Genomic DNA, 26,844 nt, shown 5'->3' with positions numbered 1-26,844 from the left:
TAAGGTTTTAAACTTTAAAAGAATTTTATCTTCAAAGTTAATAGGCAATTTTATAGTCTAATGGATTTTAGAACTATAGGTGTTCCCTTATTTTTTCTTTTCTTTTTTTTTTTTTTTGTTGAGGAAAGGAGGGCAGAGGCCACCATTTACTGAAAGGAGACAACAGTGCCCAAATGAAGGTCAGGGAAGCTACAGGATCAAAAGCAAATTTCTGATAATGAAAACAAAGGAGAACAGCAAAAGCCAATCGTTTCTCTGCAAAAGCTTCTCCTTGGGTTTAAGAACATTTTTTCCATGGAAACACTTTCTACTCTTTTGCAAGAGACAAAACTTTTGAAAAGGACAACATCGTAATAGTTGTTCATTTGCTAACGAGAATATTGAAGTTTGCATAGAACTTCCAAAGTGTTCAATGGAAGCTTTCAGATTTTTTTTTTCTTTTTGGGAGAAATACAGTGAGATGCCACCATTCAGATTTGAAACTGGACTCTCCCCACTGCGTGTGCTGAGGAGAGGGTGCCAACCAGCAAGATCCAGACACAGTTGGCCAGAGAATAATGTTGCAACACACTCCAAATATAGTTAATCTAAAATCCACATCGCAATAAAAGAGGTTCAGTGCTCATCAATGAGGGGATTCGACTGCATTGCAGAGTCATTTTAGTAGAAATGACAAGCGTTGTATCAGATGCTTTGACTTTATGCCTTGTAATGCTTTTGATGTCGCCACTTTCTTACCTCTGATAAATGCAGACTACTGCATATTTGGTGGTTAAAATATTTGGCATAATAGACAGACAATGAAAGGTCGCATGAGCATTTCATTTGCTGGGAGTGTTCAAGACAAAGTGATAAGCAATGAAACAACAATCAAAGTGATTATTTGAGATGCTTTTTCAATGACTAAGTCAATCAAAACAAACCTGAAAATAACTATTACATGCTGCAAGTCAAAGCTTGTCCACATGGCACCACTGAGAAAATGTCAATTATTGCTATGAACAAAACGGTTTGAATTGTTTCTTTGAATGAAGTCTAATATCTGGACCATATTGATGTGAATAAATGTTGATAGAATGTCATGAAATAACTGTTCTAATGTATACATATGTAAACAAGGTTTGTTCATTATCCATTGTGATGTCATCAAGGTTAATTGCACATCAACCTTGTGAATGTTATATGACCTGCCATATTTTTGTTACTTCTAATAATTCATAGAAATCCAAAGTAAAATGGTAGCATGATTGGTTAGCATCTACTTATTTCAGTTGATTGATTTTACCAAATAACAGTAGTGCTTTTGTCTCTGATTATCTGTTAAGTTGTGGATTGCTTTTAGTCGACTGCCTTTAGTTCATTGTATGACTTATCCTCTTTCACTGATACTAGCATATGCGCATGCAAAATGCATGTCAAAAGAAAAGAATAACACTGAACGATATGTCAATCGGTAACTAGTTTTTATTCTTGTGCAGTAATTTGTGAGGAGAATCACTGACGAGAAATAAATTCAAGATCAAATTAATGAGAAAACAAGAAAATATTGAAAGATAATGCTTTAGGATGTAGTTTATTTTCTTCCTTTACACCCATGTCATCATCACAATCATAGCCAATCTTATTTTTTACAAATAACTTAAAGATGGTAGAATAAGTAATGAGTAGTTAGAAGAAAAAACAATGTTGAATGAAATTACTATTTCCAAAGCTCTCAGATTAGCCCTTTTTATGGAAAATTATAACAGAATTTAATGTTCATATGGAAACAATGCTAAGAATAAGAAGGAAAAAGGAACAAAATTCAAGATTTCTTTGATCTCTTCTATTGACTCCTTTTAATAAAAGCTGACAAAGAAAACATGAAACCAATACTAGAACTATTTTCTCTTAAAATAAATGAAATAAGAAAATAAATTATGAATTAAGAGAATGAACTTATAAATAGGGCATGTATAAGTGCAAAAATAGTTTCCTACTCTCAAAGTTACAGAAAAAAGTTGAAATAATGTCTTAAAGGACCAAAATTAATGCTTGAGATGGGCTTCTCCCACCTCATGTCTGATTCATATTAAGAAAGTTAGTTGATGATATCTTGGTTTCTTATATTTCTATTTAAAATTATATTAAGAAGGGGAAAACTAATAAGGCTTTTAACAAGAAATTTCTTGATATAGTCTTCTATATTGATGTTCATATTCTATATTAGTTTTTAATTTTCTCTTCTTCATTTAATACTTATCTATTCTTTTTATATGTAATGGGCGTTGTGGATGTCGGCATACTAGTATAACTTATCTTGGGCCTACAGACCCTAGCACTCGATCGAACATAAATCGAACTCCATGTGCCTCCATGCAATGTGCTTCATGGGACAAATCTGTCCAATAGAATCCCACTGACAACAACTTGAACTCAAACATGTTAGAGCCACAGTAACTTGAAACTTAGAGAGCGCCCAGAGAGGATTATCCGGCACCTTTTCCCCTATATACTAGGGTACCATTTCTATTTCACTAAGCCTTGGTTCACTCGTATGTAGTCACCTTCTCTGATCAAAGTAACAATCTAACTAAACACAGTGAACCAAGACAGGTAAAACTGGCATAACAAACATCAACGAATATCCGAACCATTCATCATCATTATCCTAGCCTCTTCTTGTCCACATTGGATAAGCTATGAAGCATAAATTAAGTAGAGAAGTCTCAAGCTTTATTTTATATGTGCAGAGCAAAGTAGAATGCGGACATGGTTGGTGAGTTGGGTCCATAATGGGTATGGATTTAATGTATCTGATTAGTCTGGATATGCTGCACACCATTTCCTCTTTTGGAAATGATATAGCTTTTTAAGGACCTAGATGACCACCAGCCTGTCCGAGCCTGTTCACACTAAGTAGGTCATAGAAGAGGACTATTATTTATCTACTATAATTACATATATTGTTAGGTCATTTTGCCATTTCGACACAATTTTGAACTTGTTAGGCGAACCATGAAACAAGGGTGGACAAAAATTGGCAAAGAACAGGAAGTAATGCCTGATATGGCTAGCTGTACGTTGGGTCCACCTTTTTGGCTGCTGGAGCAAGCCAGAGGACTCTAAGCCTGGACAAGACCACTTGAATTGCAGATAGGACAAATATTGATGACCTGACGGTTGAATATTGCATTTTCCATATTGATATTTTTTGTTCCTCTACAAGGATAGCAGCTTTGCTTCTCTTTTGACCGAATTCATTGTGAGCAAACATTTCTACAGTAGATCATTAGAACAGTAATTGTAGCCATAGTAACAACTACTTTGCCTGAATTCAGTCTGATCTGTGTGATTTTATTGGAATTGTTGGCTATGGATTTAACAATTCTTATAAAGACTTCTTTAACTATTTATGATAGTTCTTGTATTTAATGTCTTAATATATGCCTTTCACCATGTTAAGGAAGTTTCTTGCATCAAATTATCTGTGTATTCAGGGATGAAGTTTTTAAAGATGAGACAGACAGCAGCCATGGAAGCTTAGCTGCTTTTAAGCCTAACATTCAGGAGTTGGAGATGCTTCTAGAGGCTTACTTTGTGCAGATTGATGCACTCTAAACAAATTATCCCATGTATGTAGCCTGTTTTTTCTCTTGCAATCTTTCAGTACCTTGATCTACTTTTATTCTTTTATGAGTGGTTGATACAACTAGTATCACTATTGCCGAGCTTTAAGAGGAAATATAGAAGGCAACTTGCAAGAACTATTATTGGTATTCTACCTTAGGCTAAATAACTGAAATTTTAAATACCTGAAATTTTTATGTTCCAAATAGACACTGTAAAGGCCAATTTGCCCCTGAAAAAGTACTAGTGCTAGAATAGTTGTTACAGAACTAATATTGTTATCTATATCTAGACTAATATATAGTCAAAACTCCAGACATTCATCAGATGTTCTATGCATACTCTCATGTGCATTGCACGTGGCCATGCATTGATCTACTAAGTAAAAGAGGCTATATCCTGCACATAATTTGTCTGCCTCTATTCATTCCAGCTTAATAGTTTCTTTTAAAAAAATATTTCTCATTCTGAAAATAATTATTAGTTGGAAGATTTTTTGCTGAGCTCAAAAATCAAGTAGATTTCATAGATTCATGTTTTTGTCCTTCTAATACATCGAGTTTGATATGCTGCTGAGGTTTTTCTTCATGTAGACCACAACAACTATGAACACCATTGATGCTCCAGATTGTAGTAACACTGTAACTTCTTGTAGTTTTGTTAATAAATCACATTCTCCATTACTAAATTAACAGTTTTACCCATGATTGTCGAAACCGTCCCGAACCATCCGGTTTGGGGTGTCCCGAGCCGTACCGACGGTGGACCGAGATGGAGAACGAAGGGGGAGGAGAGAGTGGAAAGAAGAGAAAGGCCGGCCGCGGAGGCCGAGGAGCTGCCGCACGGAGGAGGCGGAGCCCCTCCTCCTCGGCCTCTACCTCCTTCGCGCGGCGGCTCCTCGGCCCTTTGTTGGCTCTCTGCTGGCCTCCCTCTTTTCTCTCTTTTCCTCTCTCCCGTTCTCCCTCTCTCCCGCCTCTTACTGCGTCGGTACAAGGCCGGCACGGCGCGGCGCACGGCCGTACCGACCCATGCCGCTGGGCAACTGGTCCGGGCTCGGTACCAGCACAGCAGACGTTGGTTTACCAGTAATTTTTATAGCTTTCTTTTGGGTTTCTGACTCTAATGTCTCTCCTATCTGCACATAGTTGAAAGAGTATGTGACATACAGAAGATTACATCAACATCATGCTAGATGAGAAACAGAATCAGCTGCTACAGACGGGAGTCATGCACCACCGCAACTGTTAGTCACTGCTGGCATTGTGGTTGTGAGCATATTTGGTATGAAATAGGTATTTCGCTATTTGATGTTCCAACTTTTTCCCAATTCTGGGAGACCACTTTTGGCACCATAGGCGCTGTATCGTCCTATATGTTTTAGCCATTGGATTGGGCATGAGAAGTGGACTGCTGCAATGATCACAATTCTGAGTTATAAGCATATAGAGCTGACATGGAAGGTGCTTACACTTGCAAACTTGGACCACTTTTGACATTGTGGTAGTATGTTAAAGTGAAAAAACATGGCGGGATAATGATGTTTTCTGCTTATTTTTTGAATCCCATTTTGATGGTGCTCTTTATCTCAGCTTTATGACTGAGGGTTCAATTTCAAAAAATTAATGAAATTATGATCATCTTTTTATGATTTGCTAATGATACTCTATTATTTTTGGATGCTAAGATACAACTTGTGTGCATTTTCAAATGAACTTTATACCTCTTTAAGTTAGCTTGTGGATTGAAAAGTTTGATTATTCTAATCAAAACTATGATCTAGTTTGGAGAGGGTGAGCCTTGGTGCAATGATAAGGTTGCTCCATTGTGACATGAAGAATTATAGATTCGAAATACAAAAATAGCCTCTTTGAACATAGTTGCAAGGCTGCATATATTGACCACCTCTCCAGATCCTATAATGGCAGGTAGGCTACCTTTTTTTAGATATGACTAGTTTGGGTTTAATTGGAGGAGCAAGTCTCTAGCTGCTATCCTTGAAGCAAACTTCATAAATACTTGAAAAAAATGTCTTCCTCCGGTAGGGGATACTTAAGAGAAGTGATTCGATATCTCCACTTGATAAAATGAGAAAAAGTTAGCTAGTTTGGGCTTCAAAAACATTTTGTTTGGAGGCAGTATTATCTAATCTACCCATCTATTACTTTTTTTGCACCTGATTGGATGATTAAGACAACAGATCAGATTAGAACGGTATTCTTTTGGAAAGGGTCTCAGTTGGTGAAAGGAGGATTCTTCCTACCTAACTAAGATATGGTCTGCAAATCCAAAGATCAAGGTTGTCTGGGTATAAAAAAATCCTAGAGATCTTGACATGCATTGTTGTACAAATGGTGGTGGAAATTATTAAAAATCCCTCTGATCATGTCAGGAAGAAGATTGTTTCGGTGGCAAAAAATCCCTCTGGTTTTCACACTGCTGTTCCTTGATGAATTCCCTGCTAGATTTCATGGAAAACGTTTTGAGGAAAACCAGGTCTACATGAAAGTGGGAACGAGCAAACATTTGGTGATGTCGCAAGAGCAACACTGCTTCCTTGAGAGCTTCTCTATCATCATATTCTTTGTTCTCACACTGAACTACTACTGGCTTGCATAAATGCCAGTGCTTTTTAACCAGGTCTCCTTTTCCAATAGCTACTGACGCAGTATGGTGGCAACCTTATTTCCTTTCATTGTTGCAGCCTATTTGTGCTTGTATCAACTCCTTGTCTTTCAACTGACTGCTAAACTATGATCAATGAGGACTGAGCTTTTAGCAAGTATATTAAAAACTTCTCCTTGAATGCTTTAATATTTCGTCGAGATCTTTGTGATGTGATGATTTTTTTTTCATAAGAAAATAAGTTTAAATTTCTCTCCATATGATTTGATGCATGCCCATTAACTTAACCCTATTAGGAATTTGTGTGAGGATTTCCAAGTCTACATAAGGATCTGGCCTCGTACTGTGTTATTAAAAGAATTGCCCATCAAGCACATCTTAGATAGAGTTGAATTGGTTAAGGTTTCCCTTGAGAGGATTCATTCATGTTCTATCTTTTGTAAGAGAATGAATATTTCATAAGCAATTCGAAACCATTTTCTCGGACATCATAAGTAATACAATTACCTATCTAATTCAATGGAACGGGTGTTGTTGTCTGTGCTGCTTCTACCGTTATATTCTTTGGAGAAAATCCTGCAGCAAGTTTCATTTCCAGCTGCATCTGAAAACTTGACACAAAAGTGTTGATTTATTTGATCTACTTGACACAAAAGGTTAAGCTTTGATTTATCTACTACAAAGTAGCATATACTTAGTGCGGTGACAGGAGAAGCGGAAAATTCCTTGACATAGTTTTTGTTGCATTGCCGGTAAAATGGCTGAAGTTCCATATCTCCTTGTACTGAAAACTCCAGTCCTTCTCCTGCATAAATTTCAGCCTAAGTTTAGAATATTGACGTGTGAGTTGGGGCAAAAAAAGGTATCACTAAACCAAAAAATTTGGTAAACTTGGTAAGAAATATAATGAGAACATCTGAATTGCAGTAAAGGATTCAGTATCAGAGTCCATTTCAGCTTCTGGATCCTTTTAATAGCCAACAACAACATGAAATTGCAACAAATAACTTGACGTAGTGTGGAATCCAATATTGTAACATGAACTGAAAGGACTTATTTCCTTGAAGAATACAGGGAACAAAGAAAATTTGAAGATCATTAAATTCCAACTACTAGTATTATAACCTAATTATTTGTTTCTATTTTACAGTTTTTTTTGGTTATGTGAAGTTCCCTGACAGTTTAAAGATAATTATTATTCCACTATGCAAGTGGATTTGGTGGATGCATATGCAACATAGATCTAACTCAATTCCAACCTTCTTTGGCATAGCAAATTGAGATACAACTCAAATGCATCGAATATAAATACATCCGCAATATCCAAAACAATCTAAGTTCTAAATAATAATTAACAGTAAAAGTCCATGAAAAGCTAATTGTATTATGAGCCATATGAGGTGCTACCGGTCGGCAATGCCATCCCCTCTTCAAAAATATGAGATGCATAAAATGAATCAACTAGCGACACATTCAGTAAACATCGAGGTAAAAGTAGTTTATCTATCCAGAATCGCCTCGAACCATACATATCTTGCATAAAGATGAGTAATTAACCACATACTAGCCCATCCCAAGTAGCAATAAATTTGACATAGAAACATTTGTAGTAAAGATTCTTTCTCTCCACATCAATCGTTTTCTAATATTGTTACCAAATTTATCTTAAAGAGTTCCCTGGAGTGGGGGTCTAATGTGAAGCTTAATCACCATATAAGAATCCTAGTTTTCCATGGCTCTTGATGTGGAGTATTGGTTGGCCTGAAAACAGGGAGCTATGAGACAACAACAACAACGCAGACTTATAAGGCCGCAAGATCATGAATCCTACTGGGTTTTCCCTCCATGTTCTTAATAAATAAATAAATCCAACATGTTAAAAGCTCTCCTCTTGACCAATCTAGTGGGCCCCCACCAGCCCATCTCCCGAGGCGAGATCCGTCGCTACCGCTTTGGCGGCCTTTGCCACGTCGGACAACCGGAAAGCGCATAAAGCGCTGCTAATCCCAATCCGCGTCCAATTCCAACAGCTCATCTACTCTCTCTCTCTCTCTCTCTTCTTCTATAAAGTGCAAAACCCTTATTCCGAAACTCAGAAACTCTCTCTCTCTCGCTCTCCCCTTTCCTGCATAAATTACAAAACCCTAATTCCGAAGCCTCACAAACTCCATAACCCAATCTCTCTGTTGAACCGATTCTACTCTTCTTCCCGAGCGGCGCCATGGCTGAAGGCGCATCCCCCCCGCCGTCGACAACCTTGACGGTTAGTTGTTCAAATTCTCTCCCATGTTAGGGATTAATTTCTAATTTTCATCTCTATTTTGATCCAGTTGCGAAATCTTCCACCTCTTGCGATTCTTTTTTTTTTTCTTTATTGGATCCAAGATCACAAATCTTGCCTTTATCTTTCAGGAAAACTTGATAAGGTTTCGATCAGGCGTGGCGGAAAAGGAAGATCCCCTGCTTCGATTAATGGCGGGTATCGATCCAACTCTTCGTCGGCGAGGTCGACCGGGAGCTCGCCGGCTTCCGATTGGGCCCGGACGCCTGGGCAGCACAACCGGCAATTCAACAATTCGAGTTCGAGGTCGCTGGAGGAAGGAGATGATGGAGATGATTTGGCGGGGGCGGCGGAGAAGGCTAGGGCCAGTGGAGGGACTCCGTTGTCGAGGGATCAGAGGGAGGCGATAAGGTTCTCGATGGTAGGGAGGAAGAAGGACTTCAAGCACATGGAGAGGGTCGATGGCCGGTGGATCAATGTGCTCGAGGGGCTCGAGCTTCATACTGGAGTTTTTAGTGCAGCGGAGCAGAAGAGGATTGTGGCTTGCGTCTACGATGTTCAGGAGAAGGGGAGGAATCGGCAACTCAGAAGTATGATCTTGGTTACCCTTCTTGCACTTTTATTTGTGGTGATAAGAACATACAGGCGCTGGTTACTGCTATGCCAATTGCCAAGAGTTTTTTATGGTCTTGCACTGCATTGTGTCATACTAGAATCGCCATGAAAATATTATTTGCTTTATCGTTATAAAATATAATCTTGATTTTGTGCTACGTGCAAATCTAGTTACGATTCTGATATGCATAGATCAATGCAAAAATTTGCTATTGTAGTATAGAAAAATTTATTAATTACATGAAAGTGTAGATTGAGGCACAATTTTGCTATTATAGGAAAAAATCATGGCATGGTGTAGAACAATCATAAACTCTTTGATAAATAAATATCCTGTATGCAGACTGCCACTTGGGAATTTTGTTAACTTTAATGTTAAGAGCTCTCAATATATAAGCTTCTTGCTGGCACGAAGAGAACAGTAGCATGAGATGTAATCAAGGCCTTTATCTTGCATGTGAACTACCAGTTAGAAAATATGTTCAATATATTAATGTTATAAGCTTTTTAGTTATAGGATAAAACTTGGAGTGATGAAAAAAGAAATTCAACAAGAGATTTATTCAAAGTCTTCCTTTTTTTTGTTCTCTATCAGATGTCTCTGAAGAGATCATCAAAAGCTTTTATACAACCTTCTCTGAAGATTTGATATATGGTTTATTTGATGAAACATTTTTTTTTTTGAAGCCTGTAAAAGAAATCCTTCGTGGTCTGGGGAGATCTCCTGTCCTTCTATATTTATAGTCAGACTCTTTTGATCACCTTGATTAAAATTGGGCCCGTTTATTAACTAGACTGCATCATTGAGGGGAATTAACATCCCATGGCAAACAGTATAATATTCTCTCCCCGCTTTGCTCATTTACTGCATGAAGGATGACGGACATACACCTGATGTTCATTTATCAATCACGAGTTCAATACTTTCTTGAAAAAAACTTCACTGACATTGACTGGTTCTGGTATTTAAGTAGCTTTAGAGCTGCCATTGACAGTTTCTAGTGTTAGCTATCTTTATTCCTTGCAAATATTCTGACTGATATAGAATGTAATCAAAGCTCTTTTTCTGAAATTCATTTTCATTTTTAAGGATGCTATCATCAATATGCTATCCTTCTGCCCGACTTGCAGAACATATGGTGCATGGAAGAAGGAAATGTTATATCCATCAAAACGCTCACTGTTTTGTGCAATCTTTATTCTCTTGTGTAATGTTGGGTAACAGGAGGGAGAAGAGTTGCAGCAAATTTTTTACTTGCATGTCAGTTGAGTGTGGAGAAACTATGTCAGGGTGCCCTGTTGATGCACATGCATCAGATAACTTCCACACTCCATGAAAAACTTATTCATTAATTTCATTTTGACTTATCTAAAATAAGAGTTAACAGACTGTTAGATCAACTTGTTAAGAACATTAGCAATTACCATAAGTTTTGTTCAGGACTTACATTGCAATGAATGGTTACTGTGTTACACATAAGTAACAAATATACAAGCTACTGCTATTTGAATCTCAATACTTGATTTTATGTACTAAATTTTATGGAATTTGTTGTTCTGTCACTTGTATTTCAGTATTAAAATATGGAAAGTTATGCATCGAACTATATCTTATATTTTTTTCATATTTTTAATGTAAAATTGCATGGGTAATTAACTTTTGATTCTCTTATTTAAACTTTGATTTTTTGGCCCTAGGACGCACATATTCGGAACCACGAAAATGATGCGTGGGAAGGGGCGTTGTAACGATACAATTTGGATGCTGCTACAACTATGCAGTGGTATGTGTATTGCTTGCCATAACTCGCAGCATTTCCACCTTTATAGCTATGTTGGCCGATGTGATTCTTACCACAAGTTGTGTACTTTGCAGGACAATTATGGGAATCCTCCAGGCATAATACAGGATGAGGAAGTAGATCCTATGCCGCCCTTATTAAAAACAATGATCAAGAGAATGGTTGCATGGCATGTCCTTCCTCCCACTTGTGTCCCTGATAGTTGCATCATCAACATATATGATAAAGATGACTGCATTCCTCCTCACATAGATCATCATGACTTCCTCCGGCCTTTTTGCACTGTCTCCTTGCTATCGAAGTGTAATATTTTATTTGGCAGAGAACTTAAAATAATGGGACCAGGAGAATTCTCAGGATCTACCGCAATACCTCTACCTGTTGGGTATGCTTATTATCTCCTTTGTTTATCACTATGATGCTACTTATGTTAACTGCTATTGGTAGTACACATACCTCTGGACAAGCTTAACTATAATAGGTTCTAAACAGTTTAAAATAGGATTTTGCTTTTTTTTTCATATCTTTTTTCACTTCGCAGTTCTGTGCTTGTCTTAAATGGCCAATGGTGCTGATGTGGCAAAGCATTGTGTGCCAGCTGTCCCCACTGAAAGTAGTGTCTATACTTGAAGTTTCTTCCATGCAGTTTATTCATGTGATTGAGTTATTATATCTGCAACTTACTGCATTTCTAACCGCTTCTATCACATTACCTATTGCACAGGATTTCTATTACGTTCAGAAAGATGGATGACAGTAAGCTTCCTTACAAGTTCTCACCTGACCCGGCTCTGCAGAATCTTCATCCTCTTGCATATCCACCAATAAAATCCCCAGTGCAACAAGTAGCTAACACACTTTCTCCAAATCAGCAGCAAATTACTCCAGAAGCTCAAGTTCTGGGTAAACATATGCACTGCCACTGGAGCCATAATTCGAAGGCCCAGGAGCAAGTAGAAATTGCTGGGCTGGCTTCTAGCAGCCCCTTTAAATTGGGTTCAGATGATTTTCCTCCACTGGGTTCGAGTTCAGCAAATGGCCGATCAAACAAGCCAAGCCGTCCATTGCGGCAGGAACTTGAGCAACAGAAACTTTAAGATATTTTTGTAGTTATATGTCAGGCATTCGTTTTGTTATTTCCGTAATATGTTGCATGCCATGATCAGGTTGTAATCTATCTATCGTCAATGCAGGTTACACTTACTGTTTCTTATGATGAAGTTTTACTGGTGCATGTTCTCTGTGGAGCATGCTGGTAAAATTTGAGATGTCATGCAACTGGATGGTCCTAATACAAGCGAGTCAGTGGGAATGCTTTTAGATTAATGGGAGTGGTTTAGGTCTGTTGGGGGTCCGATTGCAGCACTTTATCGACCATTGGATTACCATCGTGATACGTAACTGGCATGCGCTTTGAAGCTGTATCTGGGGCTCCCTGATATCAGCAATCTCAAAGCTCGCCGATCATGGATCACGATGGTGATCCAACTGTCCCTTCTGTATCGGACCAGCTGCTCGTCCGATGAGCTTTCAAACCTGAGCCTCTCCCATGTGGGGCAATGTGAGGCATGAAAGATGGTGCAGATTGATAAGCCCTCGATCAATAATGGGTCATTTAGGGGGCTCTTAGCCAGCCAAATCATTATGTTGAAATTTTGTTGTGCACGTTAGATTTAGATGTAAGTGCACCATGCTGTGTGGTTTGGAGTTCAGACTGCTAACGATCTAGATGACGCTCCATCCCGGAAGAATGTAAAGTTTCTTTTTCAAATATTTGTATTTATGTCATTTATGGAGCATCACTATTCACCTGACTGATGACAGATAAATTAGAATTTGCCCTTCTTATAGAGAAAGGAAGAAAAGCTGCACACATTACGATCATCCAAGTTCAAATACTTGAAGATGCTGATGCACCACCCAAGACTTGAAGCCCGAACCTCTAAGCTAAATTGACAGGTGTGACTACTTAGGCAGCCCCAGCCCCAATTCACAATAGGATCTGAGCTCTCGGTATCTTATTACAGATCATTAGGCCTCTCAAGCTTGATTAAATCCAGTGATTTTTCTTCAGTGAGCTCTTTGAAGTTCAGTTGATTTGAAAAGCTGATAGTGTCTTTGCTTTTATTTACTCAAATCATAAATAAAAATTTAGATAATTCTGAAACTACGATACCATGTGAACTCTGTTAATGCAGCCCAACACAGTGGGTGAGCAACAGAAAGGTACACTGCATAACTTTCAAGAAAACAATCTTGCCATTACAGAAGCCAAATGCAAGAGAAGCATAGTTGAATGTTTTGGTCAGAGAGAAACAGTACCATAAGATCACGTTCTGTAAAGAAAATATTAAAGTTGTAGTGAAAAGAGTACTAATCTGGTACTTAAATCTTCCTTAAAAATCTAAAACCTTGTTCTGAGAAAACCATATCCTCTAAATCTTAAACTATGAGAGATATTATCCAGTCATTGACATTCAATTACCTTTGTTCTAGCCAATGGAGTAGTCCATAATGTATCGCCAACTGATGATAGAAAACCTCTTTGAGAACATGTATAATCTTCTGGTAACAGGAATAATTTTGCTTGAGATGATGAAATCATCATGTAAGATATTGAGGATAAGTGCAATGTCTTGTGGTTCACACAAGTCAATGGTTGGTGCAATTCCCGGTATCTCCTTGTCAAAGATTTAACATCATCTGCTTTACCAACAGTGTTTCAGTAGTCCAGGTCCTGGAAAACTAGAAACAGGCAATGTGATGATTACTGTAGATACCCCATTTCTTATAACAAAACAGATTCTAGGGCCTAGGAACCATTGACAAATTTTAATCCCAATTCACTGTCCAATAATTGGGCAAAATCTTCAGTTAAAGAAGATAGATGATGTCAAAGGGAATAAGGTTTATATACAGAATTTTATGCTTCCCCATATCCAAGAGCAGTTGCCGGTAATCAAGGCTCATTCATCAGGCCCAAAATCATCATCAGATGCGCCTTCCAGAAATGAGCCAAGAGACTTGCGCAGTATACTGAAAGATTTTGTCATCCTGGATCACATTGACATAAAGTAGCATCATTGGAAAGTAGATCGTGGGAAAGTGGAATACATGCATAAACTTTGAAATTACATCACTAGGGAAAAGAATATGAAATCATTTCAATTCGTCTATATTTCCAAAATAGAAAATCAAATATATTGGGCAGATTCTTTCTGAAAATAATATATTAGATTAAAAATGTACAGTTAAATCTTTTCGCATTTTTTTTTCTCTTTCAAATTGATATATCTTTATACACAAGCTTTATATAGAAACCACATTCATATATCTTGTATAGCATGCACAAGTGATTGTTAAACACCCAGGCATAATGTATAAAAAAAGTGGTATAACAATGCAGGTCTTGGGGCGAAAGTTATGATAAAAACAGCGGCGCAATGCACGAGACTCCGGCCATTGCAGGGTCTGGAAGGGGTCAAATGTATGCAGCCTTACTCCTACATGTAGAAAGGCTATGTTACGAACTCCAGATCATAATAAAACAACCTTACTATTGCACCATGGCTCACTCTTAGGATGAAAATTATAATACATCAAGATAATTTTGCAAATAAAAGCAGATAAAACAATTAGAGAACAGTAGAAAATCATAAATGACAGTCTGCTAACTTAAACATCCCTCATTCATATACCTGCTTCTTCTTTTTTAGAGATTCTTCTGCTCTGGCAATCTTCAGAGCACAAGCCTTCTCAAGTTCCGACAGATTAGCTTTTTCCTTCTTCCCTGAAAACTCGAGCAGAAATATAAACATTGAACATCTGCTGAAAGTAGGATGGATGGATTCCAAGTAACTGGAAACAAACACTGTTACTCACGCTTTTGTTCGTAACGGGCATATAGTTTATCCTTTTCATCTTCATATTTGGAAAATAATTCTGCAGAATACACCAAACTAATAAGACTTTGAAATAGAAAGAAAGGTATGTAACTTGAGTTTTATTGAATGATCAGGGAGAGAGAGAAATCTTAACCAACACATCAGATGGTAGATAATGGCCATTGCTAAAATAATAATGATAATAATAATAATTCCAGGCACCACAATATAATATCCTTAACTTTGTTGCTAGATTTCTGTCAAGAAAGGTACTGCCTCCTACAGAAAAGAGGACCGGGAGACAAATACCAACTCATTTTGAAGGCAAGCATATCATTTTACTGATGTCATTTTGATTCAATACTTGAGGGACTGCATGGATCACCAAAGATGCATGAAAATTCAAAAAACAGATTAAAGAAATTGTAGAAGATGAACATAGATGAGAGCGATATGTGTCCTATTATGGGACAGACAAATATGTCCTCGGAGAGCTCTGGGGCTTACAAAAGGTACGTTTATTAAGCTATAAGGTTTTAACTTTAAAAGAATTTTATCTTCAAAGTTAATAGGCAATTTTATAGTCTAATGGATTTAGAACTATAGGTGTTCCCATTATTTTTTCTTTTTCTTTTTTTTTTTTTTGTTGAGGGAAAGGAGGGCAGAGGCCACCATTTACTGAAAGAGAGACAACAGTGCCTCCAAATGAAGGTCAGGGAAGCTACAGGATCAAAAGCAAAATTCTGATAATGAAACAAAGGAGACAGCAAAAGCCAATCGTTCTCTGCCAAAAGCTTCTCCTTGGGTTTATAGAAACACTTTTTCCATGGAACACTTTCTACTCTTTTGCAAGAGACAAAACTTTGAAAAGGACAACATCGTAATAGTTGTTCATTTGCTAACGAGAATATTGAAGTTTGCATAGAACTTCCAAAAGTGTTCAATGGAAGCTTTCAGATTTTTTTTTTCTTTTTGGGAGAAATACAGTGAGAATGCCACCATTCAGATTTGAAACTGGGACCTCTCCCCCACTGCGTGTGCTGAGGAGAGGGGTGCCAACCAGCAGATCCAGACACAGTTGGCCAGAGAATAATGTTGCACACACTCCAAATATAGTTAATCTAATAATCCACATCGCAATAAAAGAGGTTCAAGTGCCTCATCAATGAGGGGATTCGACTGCATTGGCAGAGTCATTTAGTAGAAAATGACAAGCGTTGTATCAGATGCTTTGACTTTATGCCTTGTAATGCTTTTGATGTCGCCACTTTTCTTACCTCCTGATAAATGCAGACTACTGCATATTTGGTGGTTAAAATATTTGGCATAATAGACAGACAATGAAAGGTCGCATGAGCATTTCATTTGCTGGGAGTGTTCAAGACAAAGTGATAAAGCAATGAACAACAATCAAAGTGATTATTTGAGATGCTTTTTCAATGGCTAAGTCAATCAAAACAAACCTGAAAATAACTATTACATGCTGCCAAGTCATAAGCTTGTCCCACATGGCACCACTGAGAAAATGTCAATTATTGCTATGAACAAAACGGTTTGAATTGTTTCTTTGAATGAAGTCTAATATCTGGACCATATTGATGTGAATAAATGTTGATAGAATGTCATGAAATAACGGTTCTAATGTATACATATGTAAACAAGGTTTGTTCATTATCCATTGTGATGTCATCAAGGTTAATTGCACATCAACCTTGTGAATATGTTATATGACCTGCCCATATTTTGTTACTTTCTAATAATTCATAGAAATCCAAAGTAAAATGGTAGCATGATTGGCTAGCATCTACTTATTTCAGTTGATTGATTTTACCAAATAACAGTAGTGCTTTTGTCTCTGATTATCTGTTAAGTTGTGGATTGCTTTTAGTCGACTGCCTTTAGTTCATTGTATGACTTATCCTCTTTCACTGATACTAGCATATGCGCATGCAAAATGCATGTCAAAAGAAAAGGAATAACACTGAACGATATGTCAATCGGTAACTAGTTTTTATTCTTGTGCAGTAATTTGTGGAGGAGAATCACTGACGAGAAATAAATTCAAGATCAAATTAATGAGAAAACAAGAAAATATTGAAAGATAATGCTTTAGGATGTAGTTTATTTTCTTCCTTTACACCCATGTCATCATCACAATCATAGCCAATCTTATTTTTTACAAATAACTTAAAGATGGTAGAATAAGTAATGAGTAGTTAGAAGAAAAAACAATGTTGAATGAAATTACTATTTCCAAAGCTCTCAGATTAGCCCTTTTTTATGGAAAATTATAACAGAATTTAATGTTCATATGGAAACAATGCTAAGAATTAAGAAGGAAAAAGGAACAAAATTCAAGATTTCTTTGATCTCTTCTATTGACTCCTTTTAATAAAAGCTGACAAAGAAAACATGAAACCAATACTAGAACTATTTTCTTCTTAAAATAAATGAAATAAGAAAATAAATTATGAATTAAGAGAATGAACTTATAAATAGGGCATGTATAAGTGCAAAATAGTTTCCTACTCTCAAAGTTACAGAAAAAAAGTTGAAATAATGTCTTAAAGGACCAAAATTAATGCTTGAGATGGGCTTCTCCCACCTCATGTCTGATTCTATATTAAGAAAGTTAGTTGATGATATCTTGGTTTGTTCTTATATTTCTATTTTAAAATATATTAAGAAGGGGAAAACTAATAAGGCTTTTAACAAGAAATTTCTTGATATAGTCTTCTATATTGATGTTCATATTCTATATTAGTTTTTAATTTTCTCTTCTTCATTTAATACTTATCTATTCTTTTTATATGTAATGGGCGTTGTGGATGTCGGCATACTAGTATAACTTATCTTGGCCTGCAGACCCTAGCACTCGATCGAACATAAATCGAACTCCATGTGCCTCCATGCAATGTGCTTCATGGGACAAATCTGTCCAATAGAATCCCACTGACAACAACTTGAACTCAAACATTGTTAGAGCCACAGTAACTTGAAACTTAGAGAGCGCCCAGAGAGGATTATCCGGCACCTTTTCCCCTATATACTAGGGTACCATTTCTATTTCACTAAGCCTTGGTTCACTCGTATGTAAGTCACCTTCTCTGATCAAAGTAAACAATCTAACTAAACACAGTGAACCAAGGACAGGTAAAACTGGCATAACAAACATCAACGAATATCCGAACCTTTCATCATCATTATCCTAGCCTCTTCTTGGTCCACATTGGATAAGCTATGAAGCATAAATTTAAGTAGAGAAGTCTCAAGCTTTATTTTATATGTGCAGAGCAAAGTAGAATGCGGACATGGTTGGTGAGTTGGGGTCCATAATGGGTATGGATTTAATGTATCTGATTAGTCTGGATATGCTGGCACACCATTTCCTCTTTTGGAAATATGATAGCTTTTTAAGGACCTAGATGACCACCAGCCTGTCCGAGCCTGTTCACACTAAGTAGGTCATAGAAGAGTGACTATTATTTATCTACTATAATTACATATATTGGTTAGGTCATTTTGCCATTTCGACACAATTTTGAACTTGTTAGGCGAACCATGAAACAAGGGTGGGACAAAAATTGGCAAAGAACAGGAAGTAATGCCTGATATGGCTAGCTGTACGTTTGGGTCTACCTTTTTGGCTGCTGGAGCAAGCCAGAGGACTATAAGCCTGGACAAGACCACTTGAATTGCAGATAGGACAAATATTGATGACCTGACGGTTGAATATTGCATTTTCCATATTGATATTTTTTGTTCCTCTACAAGGATAGCAGCTTTGCTTCTCTTTTGACCGAATTCATTGTGAGCAAACATTTTCTACAGTAGATCATTAGAACAAGTAATTGTAGCCATAGTAACAACTACTTTGCCTGAATTTAGTCTGATCTGTGTGATTTTATTGGAATTGTTGGCTATGGATTTAACAATTCTTATAAAGACTTCTTTAACTATTTATGATAGTTCTTGTATTTAATGTCTTAATATATGCCTTTCACCATGTTAAGGAAGTTCTTGCATCAAATTATCTGTGTATTCAGGGATGAAGTTTTTAAAGATGAGACAGACAGCAGCCATGGAAGCTTAGCTGCTTTTAAGCCTAAACATTCAGGAGTTGGAGATGCTTCTAGAGGCTTACTTTGTGCAGATTGATGGCACTCTAAACAAATTATCCCATGTATGTAGCCTGTTTTTTCTCTTGCAATCTTTCAGTACCTTGATCTACTTTTATTCTTTTATGAGTGGTTGATACAACTAGTATCACTATTGCCGAGCTTTAAGAGGAAATATAGAAGGCAACTTGCAAGAACTATTATTGGTATTCTACCTTAGGCTAAATAACTGAAATTTTAAATACCTGAAATTTTTATGTTCCAAATAGACACTGTAAAGGCCAATTTGCCCCTGAAAAAGTACTAGTGCTAGAATAGTTGTTACAGAACTAATATTGTTATCTATATCTAGACTAATATATAGTCAAAACTCCAGACATTCATCAGATGTTCTATGCATACTCTCATGTGCATTGCACGTGGCCATGCATTGATCTACTAAGTAAAAGAGGCTATATCCTGCACATAATTTGTCTGCCTCTATTCATTCCAGCTTAATAGTTTCTTTTAAAAAAAATATTTCTCATTCTGAAAATAATTATTAGTTGGAAGATTTTTGCTGAGCTCAAAAATCAAGTAGATTTCATAGATTCATGTTTTTGTCCTTCTAATACATCGAGTTTGATATGCTGCTGAGGTTTTTCTTCATGTAGACCACAACAACTATGAACACCATTGATGCTCCAGATTGTAGTAACACTGTAACTTCTTGTAGTTTTGTTAATAAATCACATTCTCCATTACTAAATTAACAGTTTTACCCATGATTGTCGAAACCGTCCCGAACCATCCGGTTTGGGGTGTCCCGAGCCGTACCGACGGTGGACCGAGATGGAGAACGAAGGGGGGAGGGAGAGGGAGTGGAAAGAAGAGAAAGGCCGGCCGGCGGAGGCCGAGGAGCTGCCGCACGGAGGAGGCGGAGCCCCTCCTCCTCGGCCTCTACCTCCTTCGCGCGGCGGCTCCTCGGCCCTTTGTTGGCTCTCTGCTGGCCTCCCTCTTTTTTCTCTCTTTTCCTCTCTCCCGTTCTCCCTCTCTCCCGCCTCTTACTGCGTCGGTACAAGGCCGGCACGGCGCGGCGCACGGCCGTACCGACCCATGCCGCTGGGCAACTGGTCCGGGGCTCGGTACCAGCACAGCAGACGTTGGTTTTACCAGTAATTTTTATAGCTTTCTTTTGGGTTTCTGACTCTAATGTCTCTCCTATCTGCACATAGTTGAAAGAGTATGTGGACGATACAGAAGATTACATCAACATCATGCTAGATGAGAAACAGAATCAGCTGCTACAGACGGGAGTCATGCTCACCACCGCAACTGTTGTAGTCACTGCTGGCATTGTGGTTGTGAGCATATTTGGTATGAATATAGGTATTTCGCTATTTGATGTTCCAACTTTTTCCCAATTCTGGGAGACCACTTTTGGCACCATAGGCGGCTGTATCGTCCTATATGTTTTAGCCATTGGATTGGGCATGAGAAGTGGACTGCTGCAATGATCACAATTCTGAGTTATAAGCATATATATAGAGCTGACATGGAAGGTGCTTTACACTTGCAAACTTGAGACCACTTTTGACATTGTGATAGTATGTTAAAGTGAAAAAACATGGCGGGATAATGATGTTTTCTGTTGTATTTTTTGAATCCCATTTTGATGGTGCTCTTTATCTCAGCTTTATGACTGAGGGTTCAATTTCAAAAAATTAATGAAATTATGATCATCTTTTTATGATTTGCTAATGATACTCTATTATTTTGGATGCTAAGATACAACTTGTGTGCATTTTCAAATGAACTTTATACCTCTTTAAGTTAGCTTGTGGATTGAAAAGTTTGATTATTCTAATCAAAACTATGATCTAGTTTGGAGAGGGTGAGCCTTGGTGCAATGATAAGGTTGCTCCATTGTGACATGAAGAATTATAGATTCGAAATACAAAAATAGCCTCTTTGAACATAGTTGCAAGGCTGCATATATCTGACCACCCTCTCCAGATCCTATAATGGCAGGTAGGCTACCTTTTTTTAAGATATGATCTAGTTTGGGTTTATATTGGGAGGAGCAAGTCTCTAGCTGCTATCCTTGAAGGCAAACTTCATAAATACTTTGAAAAAAATGTCTTCCTCCGGTAGGGGATACTTAGGAGAAGTGATTCGATATCTCCACTTGATAAAATGGAGAAAAAGTTAGCTAGTTTGGGCTTCAAAAACATTTTTGTTTGGAGGCAGTATTATCTAATCTACCCATCTATTACTTTTTTTTGGCACCTGATTGGATGATTAAGACAACAGATCAGATTAGAACGGGTATTCTTTTGGAAAGGGTCTCAGTTGGTGAAAGGAGGATTCTTCCTACCTAACTAAGATATGGTCTGCAAATCCAAAGATCAAGGTTGTCTGGGTATAAAAAAATCCTAGAGATCTTGACATGCATTGTTGTACAAATGGTGGTGGAAATTATTAAAATCCCTCTGATCATGTCAGGAAGAAGATTGTTTCGGTGGCAAAAAATCCCTCTGGTTTTCACACTGCTGTTCCTTGATGAATTCCCTGCTAGATTTCATGGAAAACGTTTGAGGAAAACCAGGTCTACATGAAAGTGGGAACGAGCAAACATTTGGTGATGTCGGCAAGAGCAACACTGCTTCCTTGAGAGCTTCTCTATCATCATATTCTTTGTTCTCACACTGGACTACTGGGCTTGTTGCATAAATGCCAGTGCTTTTTAACCAGGTCTCCTTTTCCAATAGCTACTGACGGCAGTATGGTGGCAACCTTATTTCCTTTCATTGTTGCAGCCTATTTGGTGCTTGTATCAACTCCTTGTCTTTCAACTGACTGCTAAACTATGATCAATGAGGACTGAGCTTTTAGCAAGTATATTAAAAACTTCTCCTTGAATGCTTTAATATTTCGTCGAGATCTTTGTGATGTGATGATTTTTTTTTCATAAGAAAATAAGTTTAAATTTCTCTCCATATGATTTGATGCATGCCGCCATTAACTTAACCCTATTAGGAATTTGGTGTGGGTTAGGATTTCCAAGTCTACATAAGGATCTGGCCTCGTACTGTGTTATTAAAAGAATTGCCCATCAAGCACATCTTAGATAGAGTTGAATTGGTTAAGGTTTCCCTTGAGAGGATTCATTCATGTTCTATCTTTTGTAAGAGAATGAATATTTCATAAGCAATGCGAAACCATTTTCTCGGACATCATAAGTAATACAATTACCTATCTAATTCAATGGAACGGGTGTTGTTGTCTGTGCTGCTTCTACCGTTATATTCTTTGGAGAAAATCCTGCAGCAAGTTTCATTTCCAAGCTGCATCTGAAAACTTGACACAAAAGGTTAAGCTTTGATTTTATCCACTACAAAGTAGCATATACTTAGTGCGGGGACAGGAGAAGCGGAAAATTCCTTGACATAGTTTTTGTTGCATTGCCGGTAAAATGGCTGAAGTTCCATATCTCCTTGTACTGAAAACTCCAGTCCTTCTCCTGCATAAATTTCAGCATTAGTTTAGAATATTGACGTGTGAGTTGGGGGCAAAAAAAGGTATCACTAAACCAAAAAATTTGGTAAACTTGGTAAGAAATATATAATGAGAACATCTGAATTGCAGTAAAGGATTCAGTATCAGAGTCCATTTCAGCTTCTGGATCCTTTTAATAGCGAACAACAACATGAAATTGCAACAAATAACTTGACGTAGTGTGGAATCCAATATTGTAACATGAACTGAAAGGACTTATTTCCTTGAAGAATACAGGGAACAAAGAAAATTTGAAGATCATTAAATTCCAACTACTAGTATTATAACCTAATTATTTGTTTCTATTTTTACAGTTTTTTTTGGTTATGTGAAGTTCCCCGACAGTTTTAAAGATAATTATTATTCCACTATGCAAGTGGATTTGGTGGATGCATATGCAACATAGATCTAACTCAAATCCAACCTTCTTTGGCATAGCAAATTGAGATACAACTCAAATGCATCGAATATGAATACATCCGGCAATATCCAATAACAATCTAAGTTCTAAATAATAATTAACAGTAAAAGTCCATGGAAAGCTAGTTGTATTATGAGCCATATGAGGTGCTACCGGTCGGCAATGCCATCCCCCTCTTCAAAAATATGAGATGCATAAGAATGAATCAACTAGCGACACATTCAGTAAACATCGAGGTAAAAGTAGTTTATCTATCCAGAATCGCCTTCGAACCATACATATCTTGCATAAAGATGAGTAATTAACTGCACATACTAGCCCATCCCAGTAGCAATAAATTTGGCAATAGAAACATTTGTAGTAAAGATTCTTTTCCCTCCTCCACATCAATCGTTTTCTAATATTGTTACCAAAATTTATCTTAAAGAGTTCCCTGGAGTGGGGGGTCTAATGTGAAGCTAATCACCATATAAGAATCCTAGTTTTCCATGGCTCTTGATGTGGAGTATTGGTTGGCCTGAAAACAGGGAGGTATGAGACAACAACAACAACGCAGACTTTATAAGGCCGCAAGATCATGAATCCTACTGGGTTTTCCCTCCATGTTCTTAATAAATAAATAAATCCAACATGTTAAAAGCTCTCCTCTTGACCAATCTAGTGGGCCCCCACCAGCCCATCTCCCGAGCGAGATCCGTCGCTACCGCTTTGGCGGCCTTTGCCACGTCGGACAACCGGAAAGCGCATAAAGCGCTGCTAATCCAATCCGCGTCCAACTCCAACAGCTAATCTACTCTCTCTCTCTCTCCTTTCTTCTATAAGTGCAAAACCCTTATTCCGAAACTCAGAAACTCTCTCTCTCTCGCTCTCCCCTTTCCTGCATAAATTACAAAACCCTAATTCCGAAGCCTCACAAACTCCATAACCCAATCTCTCTGTTGAACCGATTCTACTCTTCTTCCCGAGCGGCGCCATGGCTGAAGGCGCATCCCCTCCCGCCGTCGACAACCTTGACGGTTAGTTGTTCCAAATTCTCTCCCATGTTAGGGGATTAATTTCTAATTTTCATCTCTATTTTGATCCAGTTGCGAAATCTTCCACCTCTTGCGATTCTTTTTTTTTTTTCTTTATTGGGATCCAAGATCACAATCTTGCCTTTATCTTTCAGGAAAACTTGATAAGGTTTCGATCAGGCGTGGCGGAAAGGAAGATCCCCTGCTTCGATTAATGGCGGGTATCGATCCAACTCTTCGTCGGCGAGGTCGACCGGGAGCTCGCCGGCTTCCGATTGGGGCCGGACGCCTGGGCAGCACAACCGGCAATTCAACAATTCGAGTTCGAGGTCGCTGGAGGAAGGAGATGATTTGGCGGGCGCGGCGGAGAAGGCTAGGGCCAGTGGAGGGACTCCGTTGTCGAGGGATCAGAGGGAGGCGATAAGGTTCTCGATGGTAGGGAGGAAGAAGGGACTTCAAGCACATGGAGAGGGTCGATGGCCGGTGGATCAATGTGCTCGAGGGGCTCGAGCTTTCATACTGGAGTTTTTAGTGCAGCGGAGCAGAAGAGGATTGTGGCTTGCGTCTACGATGTCCAGGAGAAGGGGAGGAATCGGCAACTCAGAAGTATGATCTTGGTTACCCTTCTTGCACTTTTATTTGTGGTGATAAGAACATACAGGCGCTGGTTACTGCTATGCCAATTGCCAAGAGTTTTTTATGGTCTTGCACTGCATTGTGTCATACTAGAATCGCCATGGAAAATGTTATTTGCTTTATCGTTATAAAATATAATCTTGATTTTGTGCTACGTGCAAATCTAGTTACGATTCTGATATGCATAGATCAATGCACAAATTTGCTATTGTAGTATAGAAAAATTTATTAATTACATGAAAGTGTAGATGAGGCACAATTTTGCTATTATAGGGAAAAAATCATGGCATGGTGTAGAACAATCATAAACTCTTTGATAAATAAATATCCTGTATGCAGACTGCCACTTGGGAATTTTGTTAACTTTAATGTTAAGAGCTCTCAATATATAAGCTTCTTGCTGGCACGAAGAGAACAGTAGCATGAGATGTAATCAAGGCCTTTATCTTGCATGTGAACTACCAGTTAGAAAATATGTTCAATATATTAATGTTATAAGCTTTTTAGTTATAGGATAAAACTTGGAGTTATGAAAAAAGAAATTCAACAAGAGATTTATTCAAAGTCTTCCTTTTTTTTTTTGTTCTCTATCAGATGTCTCTGAAGAGATCATTCAAAAGCTTTTATACAACCTTCTCTGAAGATTTGATATATGGTTTATTTGATGAAACATTTTTTTTTTTTGAAGCCTGTAAAAGAAATCCTTCGTGGTCTGGGGAGATCTCCTGTCCTTCTATATTTATAGTCAGAACTCTTTTGATCACCTTGATTAAAATTGGGGCCCCGTTTATTAACTAGACTGCATCATTGAGGGAATTAACATCCCATGGCAAACAGTATAATATTCTCTCCCCGCTTTGGCTCATTTACTGCATGAAGATGACGGACATACACCTGATGTTCATTTATCATCACGAGTTCAATACTTTCTTGAAAAAACACTTCACTGACATTGACTGGTTCTGGTATTTAAGTAGCTTTAGAGCTGCCATTGACAGTTTCTAGTGTTAGCTATCTTTATTCCTTGCAAATATTCTGACTGATATAGAATGTAATCAAAGCTCTTTTTCTGAAATTCATTTTCATTTTTAAGGATGCTATCATCAATATGCTATCCTTCTGCCCGGACTTGCAGAACATATGGTGCATGGAAGAAGGAAATGTTATATCCATCAAAACGCTCACTGTTTTGTGCAATCTTTATTCTCTTGTGTAATGTTGGTAACAGGAGGAGAAGAGTTGCAGCAAATTTTTTACTTGCATGTCAGTTGAGTGTGGAGAAACTATGTCAGGTGCCCTGTTGATGCACATGCATCAGATAACTTCCACACTCCATGGAAAACTTATTCATTAATTTCATTTTGACTTATCTAAAATAAGAGTTAACAGACTGTTAGATCAACTTGTTAAGAACATTAGCAATTACCATAAGTTTTGTTCAGGACTTACATTGCAATGAATGGTTACTGTGTTACACATAAGTAACAAATATACAAGCTACTGCTATTTGAATCTCAATACTTGATTTTATGTACTAAATTTTATGGAATTTGTTGTTCTGTCACTTGTGTTTCAGTATTAAAATATGGAAAGTTATGCATCGAACTATATCTTATATTTTTTTCATATTTTTAATGTAAAATTGCATGGGTAATTAACTTTTGATTCTCTTATTTAAACTTTGATTTTTTGGCCCTAGGACGCACATATTCGGAACCACGAAAATGGATGCGTGGGAAGGGGCGTGTAACGATACAATTTGGATGCTGCTACAACTATGCAGTGGTATGTGTATTGCTTGCCATAACTCGCAGCATTTCCACCTTTATAGCTATGTTGGCCGATGTGATTCTTACCACAAGTTATGTACTTTGCAGGACAATTATGGAATCCTCCAGGCATAATACAGGATGAGGAAGTAGATCCTATGCCGCCCTTATTAAAAACAATGATCAAGAGAATGGTTGCATGGCATGTCCTTCCTCCCACTTGTGTCCCTGATAGTTGCATCATCAACATATATGATAAAGATGACTGCATTCCTCCTCACATAGATCATCATGACTTCCTCCGGCCTTTTTGCACTGTCTCCTTGCTATCGAAGTGTATTTTATTTGGCAGAGAACTTAAAATAATGGACCAGGAGAATTCTCAGGATCTACCGCAATACCTCTACCTGTTGGGTATGCTTATTATCTCCTTTGTTTATCACTATGATGCTACTTATGTTAACTGCTATTGGTAGTACACATACCTCTGGACAAGCTTAACTATAATAGGTTCTAAACAGTTTAAAATAGGATTTT

At 37.7% G+C, this 26,844-nt stretch overlaps 1 protein-coding gene, 1 long non-coding RNA gene and 1 pseudogene across 2 annotated transcripts; all 3 read left to right on the top strand.

Moving 5' to 3' along the window:
- The first annotated feature begins 8,643 nt into the window (after positions 1-8,643).
- On the top strand, positions 8,644-12,190 carry LOC120109765 (annotated as a pseudogene).
- Positions 12,191-18,927: 6,737 nt separating this feature from the next.
- Positions 18,928-20,671, top strand: LOC120109766 (magnesium transporter MRS2-F-like). Its single transcript, XM_039123459.1, has 2 exons — positions 18,928-18,996; positions 20,146-20,671. Exons 1-2 carry the CDS (start codon positions 18,940-18,942, stop codon positions 20,425-20,427), a joined length of 339 nt encoding a protein of 112 aa, XP_038979387.1. The 5' UTR covers positions 18,928-18,939; the 3' UTR covers positions 20,428-20,671.
- A 3,029-nt stretch (positions 20,672-23,700) lies between these two features.
- LOC120109767 lies at positions 23,701-26,640 on the top strand. Its single transcript, XR_005510556.1, has 4 exons — positions 23,701-23,905; positions 24,058-24,508; positions 26,238-26,323; positions 26,416-26,640. It is a non-coding gene; the product is annotated as an uncharacterized LOC120109767 (long non-coding RNA).
- The last annotated feature ends 204 nt before the right edge of the window (positions 26,641-26,844 follow it).

The sequence above is a fragment of the Phoenix dactylifera genome, unplaced genomic scaffold, assembly GCF_009389715.1.
Source record: "Phoenix dactylifera cultivar Barhee BC4 unplaced genomic scaffold, palm_55x_up_171113_PBpolish2nd_filt_p 002717F, whole genome shotgun sequence".
Taxonomy (NCBI): Eukaryota; Viridiplantae; Streptophyta; class Magnoliopsida; order Arecales; family Arecaceae; genus Phoenix; species Phoenix dactylifera.
Note: the sequence above shows the minus strand (reverse complement) of the source record. Positions and strands in the feature narration are given on the sequence as shown.

What these genes read in the sequence shown, in the direction of transcription:
- LOC120109766 (XM_039123459.1), top strand. Translation starts at nt 18,940, where the DNA reads ATGCTTCTAGAGGCTTACTTTGTGCAGATTGATGGCACTCTAAACAAA. An exon ending in CTCTAAACAAATTATCCCAT is followed by an intron (nt 18,997 to 20,145) that starts GTATGTAGCCTG and finishes ATCTGCACATAG; the next exon opens with TTGAAAGAGTATGTGGACGA.